The 21605-nt window shown below is 46.4% G+C and overlaps 1 protein-coding gene across 2 annotated transcripts in view; it reads left to right on the forward strand.

The window, feature by feature from the left end:
- LOC147027987 (uncharacterized) overlaps positions 1-21605 on the forward strand; it is an 83959-nt gene that overhangs the window by 26280 nt on the left and 36074 nt on the right. For both annotated transcript variants that reach the window (XM_085877889.1, XM_085877890.1), the window contains exons 10-11: positions 15645-16094; positions 16521-17890. In XM_085877889.1, coding sequence (XP_085734015.1) covers positions 15645-16094; positions 16521-17890 — 1820 coding nt within the window. The remainder of the gene's footprint in view (positions 1-15644; positions 16095-16520; positions 17891-21605) is intronic.

Consider the following 21605-nt stretch of genomic DNA (forward strand, 5'->3'; position numbering starts at 1 on the left):
CATAAAGCACATTTATTCCGCGGCAAACGGAAAGCACACACATACAATTATACACCAAAAGCAAATGTAAAAGTAACACGACAATTCTGCACAAAAAGCAAATGCAACAAAAGAAACACAATGCAGATCTACTACCGACTACCGAGCACACGGCAACACTTATACAGTTTTACTTCACAGACGGCGCCGACAACACATATACTCCAAAGCAAAAGAAAAAGGGGCCAACCTCATCGACAAGGGGGCAGACGGGCCTGGGGCCGAGACCGCGTCGAGCCTACCCGTCTGGTGATGAGCCGCAAAATGGCGGCGGCGCACCGACTCCGCGGGCCTCGCTGGCACTGCCTGGAATGGGGTGGGAACGGGGCCCCCTTCTCACACTATCTCAGCGCGGGGCGAAACGGGGGGGGGGTTGTTGATGCTCGGGGGGGGGTGAGGATATCTGGCTGGCTTGGGTCCCGCGACGAGCGACGCCACTGCGACCTCGACCGCGTTACCGGCCTCCCCTCTCCGCAGCTCCCCGACTCTGACACGAGCGCCGACCTCCACAAAGATTCTTGGCTTCTCCAGCCTCTCCGGACCCCGACAGACACTCTCTCGACTGATTTCGCCACCGCCACAACTCTCCAACTCTTTCCTCTTCTCAACTCTTCAACTCTTCCCAACTGCCGAATTCATTTGCTCCGCGCTCGGCGCTTTATAGTGCGACAGGAGAAACCATATGCAGATTTTTGGATCAGGAATGGCTCGGGGGCGGAGCCACGCTCCCCATTGGACAGAGGAAAAGTGGGCGTGAATCATTCTTGATCCGCGAATCTGCATATAGCGATTATACCCCGACGCGCCTGGAGGCGGGGCCAAATCGCCCCACGCTCGCTGATAGGACGGAACAGAAGTGGGCGTGAATCATTCTTGATCCAATTTCTCGGAAAGGCTGGTGTTTTTGCACCCGCTGCTCGGTGCGCGCCCTGTACGAGTCCAGTATCGGTGCCCACAAGCGGCGCGGGAATGGCGGCGATGCGATGGTTGCGAGGGCGAGTTGTGACGGTAAAGGTCGTGGCTGTTGGCGTTGCTGTTGTTGTGAAGCGGCGTTGCGGTTGGTGGTAGGTGTGTGAAAGCGGTTGTGGAGAAGGTGGATGTTGTGAAGGCGGTTCTGGAGAAGGTGGCTGTGGTTGTCGAGATGCGGTTGGTGGTGGTTGTGGTGTTAGTAATGGCGGTTGGTCCAAAATAAAGATAGTAAAAGAAAAACGGCTATCTAAAAGGGTCGCAGCCCGAATGAATGACATTTATTCCCTCTAAACAACGGGTTTGGGCTAACTACACATATACTTAGAGATATCTCACCTACGGGACCTGAATGGTGGTTTGCGAATTTCGTCAACCACAACAATATGTATATGTATATGTATATATATATGCATATGTATGTATATATGCATATGTATGTATATATGTGTATATATATATATATATATATATATATATATATATATGTATATATGTGTATATATATATATATATATATATATATATATATATATATATATATATATATATATATATATATATATATATATATATATATATATATATATATATATATATATATATATATATCGCGACACCAGCTCGTCACTTAGGCCGGCATGAGAAAATTCCGCGAATTCGCGGAATTTCGCGAATTTATTCACCCAGGAACGTTCCTGAGTTAAGCACAAATCCGTTGAGAAAAAAAATAGGGGGTATGGGGGGGGGGGTGGTTAAGTCAATTGTTTGGAGTGATTTCACGCTGCCGACGATCTTTATAAAAAAAAAGTATTCCGAGGTCCCTAATACAGATTCCCGGCACTCTGCACTGACGTCATTGCCAGATTCATTAACATAACAGTTGGACCACCTCGCCGCATTACTCCTGAAACTGTCACAGCAGCATTAATCGAGCTAGCCTCGAGGCGTGGTGTTCCGAGTGTGCAAGGCCAAGGTCGCTTCTAAAACATGGCCGCATTCAGTATCCGCAGGCCGTCCCAGGATTGTGATGCTTGTTTGGCTGCACTAATTGACAAGACTTGCAAGAATTCCTGGAAGTGGGAATGGCTGGAGCGTATGCCATGCGGTACGGTGGCTTGTGGGGCTTTCATTCAAAAGATAGCCCAGCCAGGAAAGGCTGTATGCACATGGTGCTCAAAGGAGATTGTTTATGGAGGACGTGGGTGCAAGTCATTGGAATCCCATGCGGAGAGCAAGAAGCATCGTGATATTCAGAGAATCCGGGCATCCAATTACAGTCTTCCTGGTAAATTCTGGGTCTCACTTCAAGCTTCTGGGTCTCACTATCTGCCATGACCTTTCCTGGGAAAGTCACATTTCCAACCTTGCCTCAAAAGCCAGTCGCCGACTGGGAATCCTCCGTCGTGCAAAGTCCTTCCTCGGCCCTCTTGAGCTCCTGACTACTTACAAAGCTTTTGTCCGTAGCCTGATGGAGTACTGCTCTCCCCTCTGGGCTGGTGCTCCTGCCTCCCACCTTTCTCGACTTCACGCTGTCGAAACCAGGGCTTTTAAGATCATCGGCATCTCCCGCAATGAAGCTGAGTCTTTGGGCCTCTCACTCAATCACCGCAGGTTGGTCGGTGGTCTTTCTGTCTTCTACCGACTCCTCTCCAGCCTTGCCCCCCCTGCTCTCTCTGCGATTTGTCCCAACCACATTTCCACAGGGCGCTCAAGGTCCGCCAACAACCCCCTTCTGGTAAAACTACCAAAATCACGAATCACTGCGCATCTTCACTCTTTCATTCCTCTTTTTGCCGCCTTTGGAATAAACTTCCTCACTCTATTCTTTCCCATTCTTCCCTCCAGGCTTTCAAAACAGCTGTTCACCACCACCTCTTATCTTCCCCCATCCAAATCCTCGATCTTTTCTACCCCCGATAATCCACCCATGCCCACTTCCTTCAATTCTCCTGCTTTCCTTCCTGAAAGTCCCTGTAATGTCCATCTTCTCCTCGCCATGTTCCCCGTCCCATCCCCATCCCTCTCCCTTCCACAGTTCACCTGTGTCTGTTCCCCAATGTTTTGTCCCTTCCACTCCCACCCCTCTTGTCTCATGCCTCCTTGCTGTGAGTTGTGTGTTAGCTCTCATACGAGCCTCGACCAAGGTATACAAAAAAAAAAAAAAAAAAAAAAAAAAAAAAAAAAAAAATATATAGCCTTGGGCTTTATACATGTACACAGTAGACATCTATGCTGTCAATGTAGTGTAGTGTGGTGTGGTGCACTTTCACTACAGTAATAAATTATGTTAATTGGCAAGCAAGCCACAACTCAGAATTGGGTCAATCTTGTTTACCACCAATAGCACCTGGCAATGACTAATAGTCTGAGGCTTAGTGTAATCACTGTACCGGTCACTGTATTCACTTTCTGAAGCACGTATTATAAATGGTGATTGGCTTTTCTTTTTTTACTCTGCATTGGCTTTGGGTTTTGCTTTTTCTCCAGGTGTTTCCTCACCTTCTGCTACCTCTTGCACTGCTGCTTCTACTGCCCCCATCCCCTGTACACCGATGCCTGCTGTACCAATAGGTGACAGGGTATCCAATGCTCAAGCCATGGTCCTTGCCTTCCTCGCACAGCATTCCCTACCATTCAGCCTTGCCCCTGAACTGATAAGCCTGGCCAAAGCACTCAACCTGGATGCAAAGGCCCTTGGTCAGCTCACAATGGACAGGACATCTGCTTCCTACAAGCTTAGGTTTGGACTAGGACATATCGTACATCACCAGTTGATATCAGCACTGCAGAGGGAATACTTCTCTCTGAACATTGATGAGTCAACAAGCACAAACCATCAGAGGGTCTTATGTGTCCTGGCCAGTTACAACAGCCCACTGCATGAGCAGGTCATAGTGCAGCATCTAGAGTCCCTTGTTGTGATCAAAGTGGACAGTGCCTCATTGCACCAGGAACTGGTTGACTTGTTTAAGAATTATGAGCTACCGTGGAAGAACTGCATATCCATCCTCATGGACTCCTGCTCAGTCATGCGGGGATCCAAGTTAGGAGTCGAAGTTCGCATCAGGGAAAACAATGCCCCACACATGTTGGACATAGATGGGGACTCCTGTCACCATGCTCACAATGCGTCCAAGAAGCTGAGCTACCCATTCGACAACTTCGCAGCGTGCATGCTCTCTGACATCTACAATGACTTCAAGTGGTCACCTGACTTAAAGCAGTTCTTGCAGGAAATCTGTGGGCTGATTGGTGTCAGGTATACCATACCAGAGCGGTATGTCAGTCACAGGTGGCTCTCTGTGTATGATGTCAGTGTTGACGCTCTGTGGCTGTGGGATGCCTTTGTTGTCTTCTACTTTGGCTTCCTCTCTCAAGCTGATCGCACACACTACTTGTCACGGATTGTTGGGGTCTACCATCGCAGGCACGTAGACACAAAAGCCAAGGAGAGAATATGCCAGATCCATGATGTTCTGAAGAAGAAGAATATTACCAAAGATGGCAAGGCACGAAAGGAGCGTATACTGCAGCGAGTCTTCCACAAGAAGAAATTGATGAGACTGATATTGGTGTTCTATACATCAGTGTTTCCGCTGCTGAAGAAGTACGTCCTCCTGTTTGAGATGAAGGCCCCACTGATCCACAAGCTCAATGACTAGCAGGTGGACCTTGTCCGAGAGTTCATGACCTGCTTTGTCAAACCTGAGAAGCTGCCATCCTCAGGCAAGAGACTTCAGACCCTCGACCTGGATGAGAAAGCCAACCTGCTACAAGTGAAGATGTTTCTTGGAGTTGGTGTGTCTGAGATTGTCAACGCTACCCGTAGTGGAGATGGAGAAGTGCATGACTTCTTGCCTATGTGTGGAGAAGGCCTATGTGACATGTGGAAAGTACCTCCAGAAGAAAATGCCCCTGCATAATGCTGTCCTCAGAAGTGCCTCAGCAATTTATCCACACAGAAGAGGGCACACTGTCAGCCAGGAACAGCTCCTGAAGTTGCCACGCCTGGTGACAAATGTCCTTGCACCAGAGGAATGTGGTGATGCCTTTGAACTGGAGGTTCGGAGTGTCCAGATCGACTCTAGCCTGCCACCAGCTCAGGAAGATGAGTCTGCTCGCATTGACGACTGGTGGACCAAGGTCTTTGAAGGTGGAAAGTACCCCCTTCTCTCAAGAATGGTGAAGGCTCTGCTGTCCTGCTTCCATGGGCCACAAGTTGAGAGTGCCTTCAACCTCATGGGAGATGTCTTGGATGTCAGATCACACTGACTAAACATGGAGACCTACGGCGCAGTGATGGGTGTCAAGTACAATCTTCGATCATCATGAAAAACTGCAGTGAAGTACTACAGTAGGACTGACAAACTGCACAGTCCCATAGACCTAGACCTGTGCAAGAACATGAGGGGAGCCTACAAAACCTACAAGGCAGAACTGGCAGACAGGAGGGACGAATAAGAAGAAAGAAGGCGAGAAGTGGGTGCAGCTGCTCTCAGTAAGTTGACCAAGCGCAAAACGAAAGAACTGACTGAGAAGGCTGCAAAGAAGGCAAGACTTTCCCACCAACGTGCAAGCAAGAAAAAGCACAACCTGAACCAAAAGACAAAGAAGTGAACAATGTTCAGTGGTTAGGCGCCTGTCGACATTATCGACTCAAGAACTCAACAACTAGTGGATGCAACAGTGTTACCAATTGTGAACTTATTATGCAAACTTTTAGTGCAACTTGTTATCAATTATTTTCAACTTATTATGCAAAATTATGATGCAACTTGGTATCAATTATTGTCAACTTTGTTTAATTTGCTATAAAGACAATGAAAGAATATTATCCTACAGATTGATTCATGATTTGTACAATGAATTTTGACAACAATTTACATTACAACATTAATTAATAATTTGCAATATGAATTTCATGTCTTCAATGATTGTCTTCAGTGCTTTTACCCTGTTAACAAGGACAACACTACACACAATCCTCTTAAAAGGGACCAGGAAATGCAGTAGAATGCAGGTGAGAACACCTGGAACCTTTAGCGTTCGGGGGCCTGGGCGGCCCCCGAACCCCAGCCTAAAATCTTTTTCGCCGAAGCCTTCTACTTCAGCCCATCGTTTTTTTTCAACTATTTTTTTTTAGACTCGCTCTCATTCCTGTTCAGGGGGATTAATCCCCGGTTGTCCTCTGAAGAGCCGGACCTGGTGCCACCGTTCACAATTAACGTTGTTTGTGGTATGGTGGGTTGTTTTAGAACCTTAAACGCCACCCAGTTCACCACGAGTTCCAATGTCCACCGTCTAATTATTCCGTTTAACTAGAGGTCACGTGGTTACCTGAGTGGGGAGCGTGCCCTCGGCAAAGCACCAATGTTATCTCGATTAGATTTGATTAGGACGGCCGGGCGTTTTAATCGCTGGTGCGTGCCGACTATTTTTGATCAAATCTGTGGTAATTACCTCCCAGTCTCTCAAGGTTCAGACAATGCTAGACCAATGGAAGGAAAGGACAAACACGGACAGGTTGGTCGTCAATAAATGATTTATTAATAATAAACTAAATAAATAAAAACAACTTTTTATTTTCTGAGGTTAATTTATGAATAAGTTTCAAAGCAACTGAAATGAATAATTACTCAGGCAAAATCAATCAAAATGCCAGGAAAGAGACAAAGAGCTGATGCTTATCGGTGGTTGACTTACTTACAGCAAAACACCGTCGCCAGCACCCAGCCTTTGCCGTGCACCCTCTCGCGAACAGCCTTGAATGCCAGTCGACGTCTGGGAGGGCACCGAGATAGTCTGTCGTGGGTTTAGACCCTGGTACTGACAAGGGCAGCTCCTCACACTTCACGAAACTGGTGACGTCCAGTGACCCACACGGTCCGTCGGTGACTGACCCGCGCCTCACACGTTGGTGACGGACCCGTGCCTCACTCGTCGGCGTTGCTCACACCCACACTTGCATCACACGCTCGCTTGCTCAAGTACTGGGAAGGATGAATTGTCTCGTTGTTGGCGCTGGTCAGACACCCACACGCGCACCACACGCTCGCTTGCTCACTTGCGGGCTTGTACACTTCCTCGCTTGCACGCTTCCTTTCTGGTTCGCTTCTTCCCTCGCGCACTTCAACTCTCGCTTTCTTACTCGCGTCTCGTGCTTACTTCTCCTCCCTCCTCCGAACGGACCTCCAATTCATTTTGTATCTGCAGCATGTCTCGGCGGGCACAGAGTCCCCCCCAAGCTCACCCCGCCCCACTTGCGCACGGTTACCATGACGACCCGTGCGCTCTCAAAAAAGGTGGGGGTCGGCGCTCGCGAAATAAATATGTGCAAAAACGTTGCTGAGGAAAAATAAGGGCGCCAGTGCTCGCGAAAGAAATGTGTGTAAATGTGTCTATCGTAAAGAAAAAAAAAAAAAGCTTCCCGTAAGAGAGGGGATCTATTCTTTACCCTTCTCAACGCATCACATTTAAATTCCCATTAGACATGGGGATGGGGCTAATCTGAACATGCATTTTAGGAAATAACTGTCTGAGGACCTGGATGTGTGGATGCATTCATCAGACCGGATTCTGAAATCCGTAGCAATATAAATATATACAGTAGACTACGCGCAAGTCGGCAGCGTCACTTCGCCTAAGTCAGCAGCGTCAAAAAGTCCCGAATTTATCAAATGTTGTATCCCTTTGAATAAAATCTGTAAGTCGTCAGATGTAGTCCGTTCCCACGTAATGGAAACTCAAGTAAATTACCATGCCTAACTCGTCACATGGAACTGCTGCCTCGTGAGAAGCCTGATTTCATGGAATCGTGATGCGCGCTCATTGGTGTACACTGCCAGTGATAGGCTATTTATAACTGCGCTGCGTTCAGCTCAGTCAGCGACCATGGTGCGCCATCCCACAGACCATCTGAAGAGGGAGCCAGACTGTGCAATGCAGTCTCTGGCGAAGGAGTAAAGGATCGATTGAGCTTAGTGTTGAAGTCCGATCATGGTTTTATATTGGCTTGTTTTGTACATCACCACACTCACTGACACATAGGCATTGAGTGGTAGTCATCACCACGATGACTGTGTGTCATGTAATTTGTCGACATACCATCACCGGTGGTATACGAGTTGTCTTACAAAAGTTGTTCATTATCTTTACTTTTGATAAACTGATTCATAATTTCCATCTTTTGCTTGATCACTTTCCAACTCACCAATGCACCCCCACCTATGCCCCGAGGATTGTGTTTCCCTTTTGGTACAATAGCCGGCTTAGAGATTGTTTGCGCCCTCTCACACGTACGTGTCTAGGCCACGCGCGACTTCATCCTTCACCCCACCATCAACATGAATGTTCGCATAGACGCAAGTCGTCACGCGTCGAAGTCGTCACTTTTTTCTCGGTCCCGATGGAGACGACTTACGAGTAGTTTACGATATATATATATATATATATATATATATATATATATATATATATATATATATATATATATATATATATATATATATATATATATATATATATATATATATATATATATATATATATATATATATATATATATATATATATATATATATATATATATATATAGTGTGTTCCTGTGTCAAAATGCTCACAAAGTCAAAATCACAAACATGAATCACAAACGTTACTGTGTGTTCCGACTTTCGCGGAAATTCGCGTTACGAGGCGTTGTAGGAACGGAACTCCGTCGTAAGTCGAGGACCCCCTGTGTGTATGTATATGTGTATATGTATATATGTATATATGTATATGTATATGTGTGTATATATATATATATATATATATATATATATATATATATATATATATATATATATATATATATATATATATATATATATACACATCATCTTCTTTCGGCTGCTCCCATTTGGGGTCTCCACAGCGGATCATCCGTATGATCCGCATAGTGATTTGGCACATGTTTTACGCCGGATGCCCTTCCTGACGCAACCCTGGTCGCCTCTTACGACACAGGGATATGGTACACCTATTTCAACCAGGGTATACACCGGACCAGTATACTGGTACTCATTTCACCGACCTCGGAAGGATGACAGGCTGAGTCAACCCCCTGGTGTATTAATTCAGTGGCCCAACAGGGATATAGAAATATATATATGAAGACCACAAGGGGAAAACCAGAGATGTCACTTTTTATAAATTTCAGGGTTATTGCACCTGCCAATAGTTGGCAACATTAGGTTTCCTCTCACAATATTAATTTAACAAATAACCAGGGGTGTCACATAATTTATATGGTATAAAGTTTAGCCGTGCAATGAAAAAACAAGTGTTGTCAAAGCTGAACAAGTAGAAACCCTGAGTTGTCAGTACTTTACTCCTGGTTATCTCCCTTTCATTCATGTTAACTGTTCCACCATAATATTCAGAGTTGAGAAACTAAAAAAGGAAAGGTTGTAAAACTTTCACAGCATAAACTCTGAGCACTACACTGGCCTATTTGGTTATATCATGGGCTCCGTAGTTGTTGCATATCGTGGTTCAAGCCTTTATTGTGACTTTTGGGGACCCACGCCGTGGTTTAATGGTTAGCGCGTCTGAGTACCCATCCTCATTTGATGTACCCACCACCCAATCAACCTGCTTAGGTATACGAGGGAGTCACATGAGGTGACTTCGGCTTTCGCGGGGGTGGTTTATCCTTGGTTTCCTCCCGGTTTTCCATCATATTAAGTAGTACGGAGTAAGAAATGTAGAATCTGTCGTCATATAAGCGAAATACCCTTGAGTATGGCGTTGAACAATCAAACAAAAACACAATGACCGTTTAATGTTGAAAAAAAAAATCTGTGATCACCAAAGTCATGTAATGTATGCTAATAACCAACAAGCATGAATTTGCTGCACATCCTGGGTTAAAATTGCTTGGCAATTATTAAACAAGGGAATAACCAGTGATGTCAGTTTACAACATTGATTCGTTCTTTGCTCTTAAATTAAATAACACAGAAGCTTGGCAAATGCTACATGCTTAATTTGATCGGCCAATGATCACTCTTCCTTTTACTGGAAAATAAATATATATGACAGTTATTGAACAGTCCACCAAAGTCTTGAAACTTTGTTTTTCAGTTTCTTCTAAATTGACTTATCCTGACATCTCAGGTTTTCCCCTTGTGGTCTTCATACATATATATATATATATCTCTTCTTCTTCTTCTCCTTTCGGCTGCTCCCGTTAGGGGTCGCCACAGCGGATCATCCGATCCGCATAGTGATTTGGCACATGTTTTACGCCGGATGCCCTTCCTGACGCAACCCTGGTCGCCTCTTACGACACAGGGATATGGTACACCTATTTTAACCGGGGTATACACCGGCCCAGTATACTGGTACTCATTTCGCCGACCTCGGAAGGATGACAGGCTGAGTCAACCCCCTGGTGTATTAATTCAGTGGCCCAACGGGGCTTGAACTCAGGACCTTTTGGATCCCAAGCCGCTGCCCTAACCACTGCGCCAACACACCAGGAATATATATATATATATATATATATATATATATATATATATATATATATATATATATATATATATATATATATATATATATATATATATATATATATATATATATATATATATATATATATATATATATATATATATATATATATATATATATATATATATATATATATATATATATATATATATATATATATATATATATATATATTGTTACGGATTCGCGCCCGCCGGCGTGCTGACGGCCACGTAACTCGAATCGCGGCACGTCGCCCACCGGACGGACAATCCAGTCGTGACCCTCTCGGACTAATGCCGGGAACCAGTCACGTCTGGTCCATGGCGGCTGGTCCAAAATAAAGATAGTAAAAGAAAAACGGCTATCTAGAGGGGTCGCAGCCCGAATGAATGACATTTATTCCCTCTAAACAACGGGTTTGGGCCTAACTACACATATACTTAGAGATATCTCACCTAAGGGACCTGAATGGTGGTTTGCGAATTTCGTCAAGCACAACTATATATATATATATATATATATATATATATATATATATATATATATATATATCCATACATATATATATATCCATACATATATATATATCCATACATATATATATATATATCCATACATATATATATATCCATACATATATATATATATCCATACATATATATATATATATATATATATATATATATATATATATATATAGTTAGGAATTCTGGCCCGCCCGGCGTGCGAGCGGCCACGTACCTCTAATGGCAGCCGCGTCGCCCACCGGACAGACAATTCAGTCGTGACCCTCCTTGGAACTACCACCAGGAGCTAGTCATGGGTGGGGGTTTAACCTCACCACGATCATGCCAATTTCCCACCCGCGCAGGATAGGGTTGCTCGCCAAATTCGACCTACCTCAGTACCTGCGCGAGTAGTCGACCGGGCGATCGTAGCTCGCCGCAGGTCGGCCTCGGACACGAACCGCTGAAGCGGTCCATTCCGTGCTACAGTGATAACCGCGCGGTGTTATCGCCGACCTTGACGGATGCGATTCTGCTTACCGGGCGTTCAAAACCCACTACTCATTCCACGATACAAGGTGGCACTTTCACAAGGGAAATGGACGCAACGAACGGGGATACGTTTCATACAGCACACATATTCATAAGCAAGGCAGTCATGCAATATACAAGCAAGAAATAGAAAACAAAAGCAATACGACCGACTATAAGCAAGGATCAATTTACATGCACAGTTACTTACACAGTTTCTACTTGGCAGGACACGGCGCCACAGCATGCATACAAAAACAACGAAATGGCCACCCCCAAAGACGAGGGTGGCAGACAGGGTCCCCGGACCTGTATGGCACGTGACCTGGAGGACTGAACGGGTCCCGTGAGACCGAAGGGTCTTACCCGCGCCCTCGTGGCATGACGGTGGGCAGGTCGCGACGTCGACTCCCCACGGCATTGCGTAGCCGTGCCTGACCTCGGGCCCCTGGTGTGGTCAGTGAGCTCTCTCCGGCATTGCTGCTGCTGCTTCCACGACCCACGACCAAACAAGCAAAAGACTGAAGGGCAGAAGGGGCTTCAGTACCAGAGAGAGAGAGAAGTCCAAACGAAGAGGTCCAAACGAAGGGAGGGAGAAGAGAAGCGCAAGGGGTGACCAGCGCCACGAGACGAAGAACGAACGAGTCAGCATGAACCGAGAAGAGACCCCAAGCCTCGCGTCTGTTCGCCTTTTGTAAAGCGGGGCTCCGCCCTTTGCCCCGCCCCATTTCTGCCTCCACCTCCCTTCTGGAAGATTCCCAAAAAGGGGCGTGCCCTCTCGCTCCCCCTCCCCGCGCCGTGCGGGGGACGAGGAAAGTCAGTTTTGGCTCGGGGCCAGGAAATTATTCCCCCAAAATCAGACCCCTCCTTTACATTACCTTTGACCCCCGCTCGGATCGCACCTCCCCCACACCAAGCACGGGGAAGAACAGGTGGGAGAATCAGGCGGGAAAAAACCCCACAGGCTTCACAAGAGCTTTTTGTTCTGCCATTCGGAAGCGGTTGTTGAGAGCGACGTTGGTGGTGGTGGTGGTTCCGTTGTGGCTGATTCAAAATAACAACAGAAAAGAAAAACGGCTGTCTCAAAGAGTCGCAGCCTGGTGAATCACACGAAATCCCTTTAAACAACGGTGGGGAACTATCTGCACATAAACTTAGCGTCATAACTGATCTCAGGACCCTTTATGGTGTATTGCGAATTTCCACAGCCGTAACAATGTATATGTATATGTATATGTATATATATATATATATATATATATATATATATATATATATATATATATATATATATATATATATATATATATATATATATATATATATATATATGCATGTATGTATTTGCGGATTCGCGCCCGCCGGCGTGCGGACGGCCACGTAACTCGAATCGCGGCACGTCGCCCACCGGACGGACAATCCAGTCGTGACCCTCTCGGACTAACGCCGGGAACCAGTCACGGGTGGACCTTTCGGTCTCACCACGATCGTGCCAATCGGCCCCCGCGTGGGATAGGGTTGCTCGCCAAATTCGACCTACCTAAGTACCCACACGGAGGGTAGACCGGGCGATCGCACCTCGCCGCAGGTCGACTTCGGACACGGGCCACTTTAAGCGACCCGTTCCGTACTATCGGGATAACCGAGCGGTGTTATTCGTCGGCCTCGACGGTTCGATTAATTATCGGGCGTTTTAGCCCACTACCAACCCTTTACGTGAAGCAAGATGGAGATTCAATGAAAGAAAAGACGAAGCGAAGCGGGAAAACAGTTCAACATGAAGCACATTTATTTCACGATGAACGGAAAGCACACATATACAATTCCACCAAAAGCACATGTAAAAGAAGAAGACAATGCAATATTACACAAAAAGCAAATGCAACAATGCAGATCTAACCGACTACCGGGCACACGGCAACACTTGTACAATTTTACTTCACAGACGGCGCCGACAACACATATTCCCAAAGCAAAAGAAAAGAGAACCACCCTCCAGGATGAGGGGGGGCCTGGGGCCGAGACCGTGTCGGGCCTACCGTCTGATGATGAGACGCAGAGCGGCGGTGGCGCCTCAACTCCGCGGGCCTCGCGGACAGTGTCTGGTAGAGGGTGGGAAGGGGGCCCCCTTTGTCGCACTATCTCAGCGCGGGGGTAAACAGGAGGGGGTTGCTGATGCTCGGGGGAAGGAGGATATCACCCTGTCTCGGGTCCCGCGGCGAGCGTCTCCTCCTCCACCTCGGTCGCGTTGCTGGCCTCTCCCTGTGCAGCTCCCGGCACCGACGCGAGCACCCCCTCGTCCGCCTTCGCCGCCGTCACCTCTCCACAGCTCCGTCTACTCGCCCTCTCCGTCTCCTCTCTTGGCTCGTCCCAACTCTTCACTCTTGACTTCTCCCACTTCTTTCCAGCTCCACCGACGACTCTCTTGAACTCCGCACAACTGAACTGCCTTGACTGACAAACGCAGCCGTTTATATAAGCCCCGTGGCTTCGCTCTTTCACCTTTGACCCTCTGCCTCCGACCCTTCACCTCTCTAACTGGCTCCCCATTGGCCCGAGGAAAAGTGGGCGTGAATGCTTTTTGATCCATGAATTTGCATATAGCGACCGCCCTCCAACGCCCTGGAGGCGGGGCCAAATCGCCCCTCGCTCACCGATTGGACGGAACAAAAGTGGGCGTGAGTCGTTTTTGATCCGTTTTTCTTCGGAAAGTCCGTGATGTTTTTGAACACGCTGCTCGGTGCGCGCCCCGCACGAGTCCAGCATCGGTGCCCACGAGTGGCGCGAGATGGTGTGGATGCGATGGTGGCGAGTTGTGACGGTAAAGGTCGTGGCGGTTGTGGTGAAGCGGCGTTGTGGTTGGTGGTTGTTGTGAAGCGGCATTGTGGTTGGTGGTTGTTGTGAAGCGGCGTTGTGGTTGGTGGTTGTTGTTGTGAAGCGGCGTTGTGGTTGGTGGTTGTTGTGTGAAGCGGCGTTGTGGTTGGTGGTTGTTGTGAAGCGGCGTTGTGACGTGGTTGGTGGTGGTAGTAATGGTGGCTGGTCCAAAATAAAGATAGTAAAAGAAAAACGGCTATCCTGAAGTCGCAGCCCGACTGAATGACATTTATTCCCTCTAGACAACGGGTTTGGGCCTAACTACACATATACTTACAGAGATATCTCACCTAAGGGACCTGAATGGTGGTTTGCGAATTTCGTCAACCACAACAATATATATATATATATGTATGTGTACATATATCTGTGTGTCTTCAACTCATGTGCTTGTTTTGCCTGTGATAAATATACAAGCTCCTCCATGAGCCTTAAATAGTTAGCTTGAGTGTTGGAAGAGAGATTTCTTCTTTAATTGACAAAAGATAACAAGCCCAAAGAGGAGGTGTGAAAGTTACTGCACGTAATGTTTGGAGCAGTATGCGTACCAGGAGCCTGGACCAAAAGTGTGAAAGTTATTGGTTTTTATACGCCCGATATACTGTATATATCGGGGCGTATTATTGACACATGTTTCTGCCTTGGAGCTTTATCAGCAATGCCCAATCATCTTGAAATGCAGAGTTTGCAAAGCAACCTATATAATGTCAGACACCGCATAACATGAAGTGAACCAGGAAGCAAGGTGAAGCAGAACATCTCGTTTACATTACCATGTGCATCATCAATTATGAGAGAAATGGAGATGGACCATTTGTGCTGAATGAAATTGTTTCCAAATGATCGATGCAAAAGGAATTCTTATTCCGAATGCAAGCCAATTATACCTTCATTCATATCGACCTCTGTTCGTAAACTTTCAACGATGACAACCATGAGATAGCGGCTGGCCTTTGCAACACGTGAACTGCGATATGCTGGTGATAGCAACAGGTTCATTTGGGTTTTGATGAATGAACTGTCATTTTTCGACATTGAGGAAATTTGCTCATATATAGTACAAGACCTCTGTCTTTGTGTTCAAGCTATGCAATTTTTTGGTCTCTGCTTTTTCTGTTGCTTTTTTTTGTTGTTAATGTGAGAAAAGTCTCAAATATTTTCACATTTCCCTTCCCTTGTTTCCTTCAGTCCTCATTACCTTCTGTACCTCGGCGTTGGGGTTCCAAAGCGGTTGCTCAAACAGGGATTTCTCAACCTCCATCTCGCTCTTCCGAACCTGTACATTTTGCAACCGGGCACGTTTCATCCACTCAACATGGCGGTCCTCACCCCAAGTCTCCAACAACCATTTCCCTTGATCAGGAAGTTGGCCCACCTCCCAAGAAGCCTGTCAGCCACTCGACTCTTCAAGATGCTCACTTGTTGAGAAGCTATTCCAGTGAGAGCAGGGACTGCAGGATAGAAGGTGCAGATCGGCTCCCCATACGACGAAATCGTCAGGGAAGAGGAAGGGATTTCATTAGCGAGGGAAGAGATCATGTGTTTGGAAGGGACAGAGGAGGGAATGGTGGAATGAGACGTCAAGGCGTACACATTCCAGGAACCAAGGTTTTTGAAAGCGAAAGAAAGATCGAGCAGGTATGATGTTATGTGTGGTTTCCTATCATTGAATAAATGTGATGATTTCAAGCGGATGTATGAAATATTTGGTGTTGGACAATGTAGTTTCAAATGGCATTTCCTTTCTTGTCAAGCACAATTTTTATGCCTCCGCTGATGAAGTCGCCGGAGGCATGATGTTTTCGGGTTGTCCATGTGTCCGTGATAGATTTTCGTTTCCGAAATAACTTTAAAAACGGCTGAAGGGATCCAAGTCAAACTTCGTACAAGTATGTATAATGATGTAAAGATAAACTGATGAGATGATGAGGTCAGAGATCCCTTTTGCACTCTTTTATCTTTGACCCCACCCCCTTCTCAACTTAAGTGATATGTACATAGCATCATGATTGAGCTTTCATCAACTTTTCTTCACTCTTTCCAAAACTTCCACATCTCCCCCAGATTGATGGTTTTGGACCCTGCTCTCCACGGCCACTTAATCAACTACATTTCTATCGTGGAAAAGGCAGAGGTGGAATGAGGGGGAGGGGGAGAGGGAGAGGTGTCTGTATAAAAGGATGGGAAAGGTTTGGAGAGAATGAAACTCAAAGTACTCAGAGGGGAGAAGTAAGGATTGATGACAAAACTGACGAAAGGAAAAGTAGAAGGTTCAGATCAAAGGATACAAATGGGTTCAGAGCAGATGTTGATGCTGGAACATTGGAGAAAGTTGGTGGCAGAGAAGGGGAAAACTTAGGAAAGAAAATTGAAGATCTCAATGAAGAAAGAGCAGTGGCAGAAGTCAGCAAATTAGAAGGGGAGAAAATTGTGGAAGAGATGGCTAATCGAAGTGAGGAGAATGTGGGAGATCACGCTGCAGAGTGGAATGGGCATCGATCCGTCTGGAGAGGGGGCGATCGATCGGGCTGGAGAGGGGGCGATCGATCGGGCTGGAGAGGGGGCGATCGATCGGGCTGGAGAGGGGGCGATCGATCAGTCTGGCGAGGCGGCGATCGATCGGTCTGGCGAGGCGGCGATCGATCGGTCTGGCGAGGCGGCGATCGATCGGTCTGGCGAGGCGGCGATCGATCGGTCTGGCGAGGCGGCGATCGATCGATCTGGCGAGGTGGCGATCGATCAGTCTGGCGAGGGGGAGACAGAGACGGAGGGAGAGGGGGAGACAGAGACGGAGGGAGAGGGGGCGATAGAGCCGGAGGGAGAGGGGGCGATAGAGCCGGAGGGAGAGGGGGCGGTAGAGCCGGAGGGAGAGGAGGAGATAGAGCCGGAGGGAGAGTGGGCGATAGAGCCGGAGGGAGAGGGAGCGATAGAGTGGTTGGGAGTGGAAGCGATAGAGCGGTTGGACGAGCGGGAGATCGAGCGATTTGGCGAGATGATCTGCCTGGTGGACAAGGTTCTGGTCATCCTGGTGGTCGAGGTGTTGGTAGAGCTGGAACTGGAGGTAGGGGTGTAGGTCGCGCTGGAGGTAGAGGAAGGGGCCGAGCTGGAGGAAGAGGTAGAGGTCGAGCTCGGGGGAGGAGTTTAGATCCAGACGAAAGGAACAATAACGATAATTTTGGAGATATGGAGGGAGAGGGAGAAAAACCTGGAAAGGAGCGTGGGGAAAAGACAGGTGGTGGAGAGAGTGGAAATGACGAGTGGGAAACGGCTTCTGAAAGCAGTGACTTCAGTGAACGGAGAGGTAAAGATGTTGGACAAAAAAGGGAAAAAGGAGCAGCAGAGAATCAAGGTGAGAAGGACCAGGAGCAAGGATTGTTGAGAAGTGAAGGAAGGTCCTCAAGGCATCTTCCAACACAATGTCTACCAATGATGAGGTGAGACATTTTCTTCTTTTACATTTGTCCAAGCTTCACTGTGCAGAATGTTGCTTCTACTTGTGTATTAGCTTTCCATTTGCTTTGAAATCTAAAAAAATTTATTGGTGGCGTAGTGGAATAGATTACTCGGTGTGGCAAGGTGTAACTTGGATACTTGGTTTGTCCAAAGACTAGCGTCTACTTTTTCCCCCTCGTGCATGCGAAGTGAGAAGTTTGGTGAAGCAATTAATTTCTGTCTGTCTGTCGTTACAAATGCCAGTTTATGATAAGGACCAACAATTTTAATTGAATATTATATTTGTAACATTAATCAGAACAGGAATCGGAAAACGGAGCTGTAGTTTCGCACCACATTGGCTTTGAATTCGACCTGGTTGCTCATGCACAAAGAGGAGTGAGATAATATTTTTACTCTGTCTACCTGTCTGGCAGTCAAACAAAAATGAAAATCATTCAAAACAGGAAACATTGTTTTTAAGGGAGTCATAAAGGAGACAAACACCAGGCATAAAAAACTAATGTAACATGTTAAATAGGGTGGTGTGAAAGATGTTGTATCAATGGTGGTAAACTTTGGAAATTTTTTGTTCTACAACCTCTAAAATCTTGATTTTATTTTCCATTGAATTATATACTTGAACACTGAAGAATGCAAATCGCCTTCTTAACACTTTCAAAATGTTTTGATTCAGCCGTACTTGGACAAAATGTTACAGCATTTTACATCATCCCGATTGATCAGATTTGCTGTTTGTAGACCCTGACCATGTCCTTTTTTTTCCTCTCAAGACTGTGTGAGGTATGGTGTTCTTTGAACAATTTAGTTTGTTTTTGTTTTTCGGCCGATGTGCAAGGAATTTGTGAAGGGGTGGAACATCATCTATGGTCAAGTGAATCTCGACCTGCTTACAGAGGAATTTGTGCATTGCGTTCCTCCAAGACCATCCCTCGGTGAACTGCAGTTAAAACAGAGGGTGATGTACACATGACAGAGTCCTCGTAAGTGAAGGCCCGCTGAGCCGGTTACTTTGATCGGCTGCACCAGGTTGACCCACCTGCTGTTGAGTTGGATGTCAGGGGGTATTGTTGTCCCTATTGCTGACCCTCCAATCAACTATGAACTGGCTTTCTTTTGTGGAAACCCAGGCTGCGATACACCATTTGAAAGGGGGTAATGCTCCTGGGATCTGTGGAATTCATGCTAAACTTCTCAAGGCTAGTGGAAATGCTGTATTCATGTCATCGCATGCAGTTCTGTGCTCTGGAGCACAAGCATCATCCAAACTGACTGGAGGGGGTGGGCGGGGGGGGCCTTGTTATCCCTCTCTCGAAAGGGAAGGGTGATTGCCAGGACTGCAACAACTACCGAGGGGTGATGTTGCTCTCGGTGCCGGGCAAAGTCTTTGCTCGGATAATTATTGATGGGGTTCGCCACCATCTGCTTGAGCACTAGCATCCAGAGCAGTCAGGCTTTACACCGAAGAGGTCAACGATTGGCCGTATCCTTGCTCTTTGGGTCCTCACCGAACGCAGACGAGAGTTTTGTTGGGAATGTCAAGATCTCTGACCTTGAATTCGCAGATGATGCAGTCATCTTTGCTGAGATGCTGGATATCCTTATTGGGGCCCTCGAGGAGCTGAATGAGGAGTCAGAGCCACTGGAATTATGGCTTTCCTAGGTCAAAACAAAGATCCAGGCTTTCATTGACATACTGGATGCTGCTATCCTGTCTGTACCTGTTTGTGGTGAGGATGTTGAGGTCTCGGAGAGATTCACTTTCCTTGGCAGTGATGTTCATGTCTCCGCATGTTGTGAGCCACAGATCGATAGACGTCTGGGTCTGCCCTGGGGAGTCATTGATTCAATGGATCATTAGGTGTGTCCCTGTCGGTACCTATGCAGGAGGACAAATGTTTGAGTCTTTAATTCCTTGGTCCTTCCAGTCTTGCTCTATGGATGTGAGACTTGGGACCTGACCAAGAATCTGAGATGGAGACTTAACTCCTTTGGTACCAGGTCTCTGGAGAATCCTTGTCTATCACTGGTTCGACTTTGTGTCCAACAAGTGGTTGCTGAGAGCGTTAGATGAGATTTGTTCCCTGTACAGTCCGTGAGCATCAGCTGCGGCTGTATGTACGTGTGGTTCGTTTTCCTGACGCTGATCCTGCTCACCAGATTCTTTCAGTGAGGGAGCCTCATGAGTGGAGGAGACCAACGGGCCGGCCACATGCCTTGTTGCAGCAGGTTGATCAGCATCTCAAGGAGGTGGGGATGGGCCAGGTATCTGCCTGGGGGATGGCCAGACAGGCCCCTGGTGTATTGGTAGAAAGTGGATGCAGCGATGCGCTGGTATGGTGCATGCTGCCATATCTGACCTACCTGACTTATTTGACAGCTGAGAAATGGTGTAGTTACTGTGGAAAAGTCAACTTGCGGTTTTTGCACGCTGCCCTCACCGTTCACATCTTTCGCATTGTGCATTGATGATGGCGTTTTGGCATTTATTATTCTGTACAAAAGATTCTGTATTTGCATCAATCACGTTGACGGCAACTCAACACCGATGAACTCTGTGCTCACACCAGCTTGCATTTTAATCAATGAGAAGGCAGCAGTACAAAACTGGACTGAACCAACAACAACAATAACAATACCAAATGTAACCACTGCTTATCTCTTTGGTCAAATTGTGGTATTCTGCCATACGGATGTATTTGTTGCATCAGTTTCATGCAAACTGAAACATTCCATGTCTTTCTTGACATTTCCGGTCCATGTCTTTTTCAGATGTCCTCTCGGCTTTCTTTTTTATACCACAGATTTTATTGTTCTTTCCAGCCTCATCTTCTGACCTTTGTTTCACATGACCATACCAAGTCTTCCCTTCCTAAAGGCCCGGTCACACCTTGACGTTTTAGCCAGCGATGGCAACGTGTTAAAATTTATGTAAAACGCTGGCTTACGTTGAACTTTTGATGTTTTTTTTTTAAAGATTCGGACGTATTCATAGCGACTTGGTCTTATGTATAACGCATTGGTAACTACACAGAACGTTTCGTTGTGTTATAGATAACTTATACCAACGAATGCTGAACCTGTTGTCGGCCTACACAACCGATGCCCAACGATAGTCTAACTCAGGCATAGCGCGTTGCACGCATCGCCGACGATGTCGTGGCGTAGCCTATTAAAAGGCTGAAGCACAACGATTCAAATCATAACTGCCGTAGAAATGCAAGGGTCAAAATCGCGGTCGCACCTTGGCGATCTTGCCAGCGTATGCCGACGTAACAAAAAGTGTGTCTAAAACGTTGGGGCACGTCGAATACGGTATGGGTAAGTTTGGTATGCGCGAGTACAACGCTAAATACGCTATCATAAGTCGTAGTAAGTAGAGTACGTCAAGAAATTTTGAACATGACACACGTTCCGCATGCGATGGGGATAAGTTTTACACACGATATGTGGACGCTTACACACGTCCACAAAGGCTACTTATAAGCTACTCATAAGTCGAAACACGTCGCGGTAATGTCTTTTTTACGCGAAACTTATTTCTAACTTATGTTTGACGTGCTTTGAACCAATTCTTTACGTAGCCCCAACACACATCGACGTATGTAGACGTATTCCAATGACGTCTTCCGGTCGACAAAAAAAATAAATGAACGTGTTTCTAGGTTACAACTGCCATATAAAGACGTGTTCCCA

The sequence above is a fragment of the Eptatretus burgeri genome, chromosome 4, assembly GCF_056783735.1.
Source record: "Eptatretus burgeri isolate ZD-2024b chromosome 4, Ebu_testis_v1, whole genome shotgun sequence".
NCBI classification, from domain to species: Eukaryota; Metazoa; Chordata; class Myxini; order Myxiniformes; family Myxinidae; genus Eptatretus; species Eptatretus burgeri.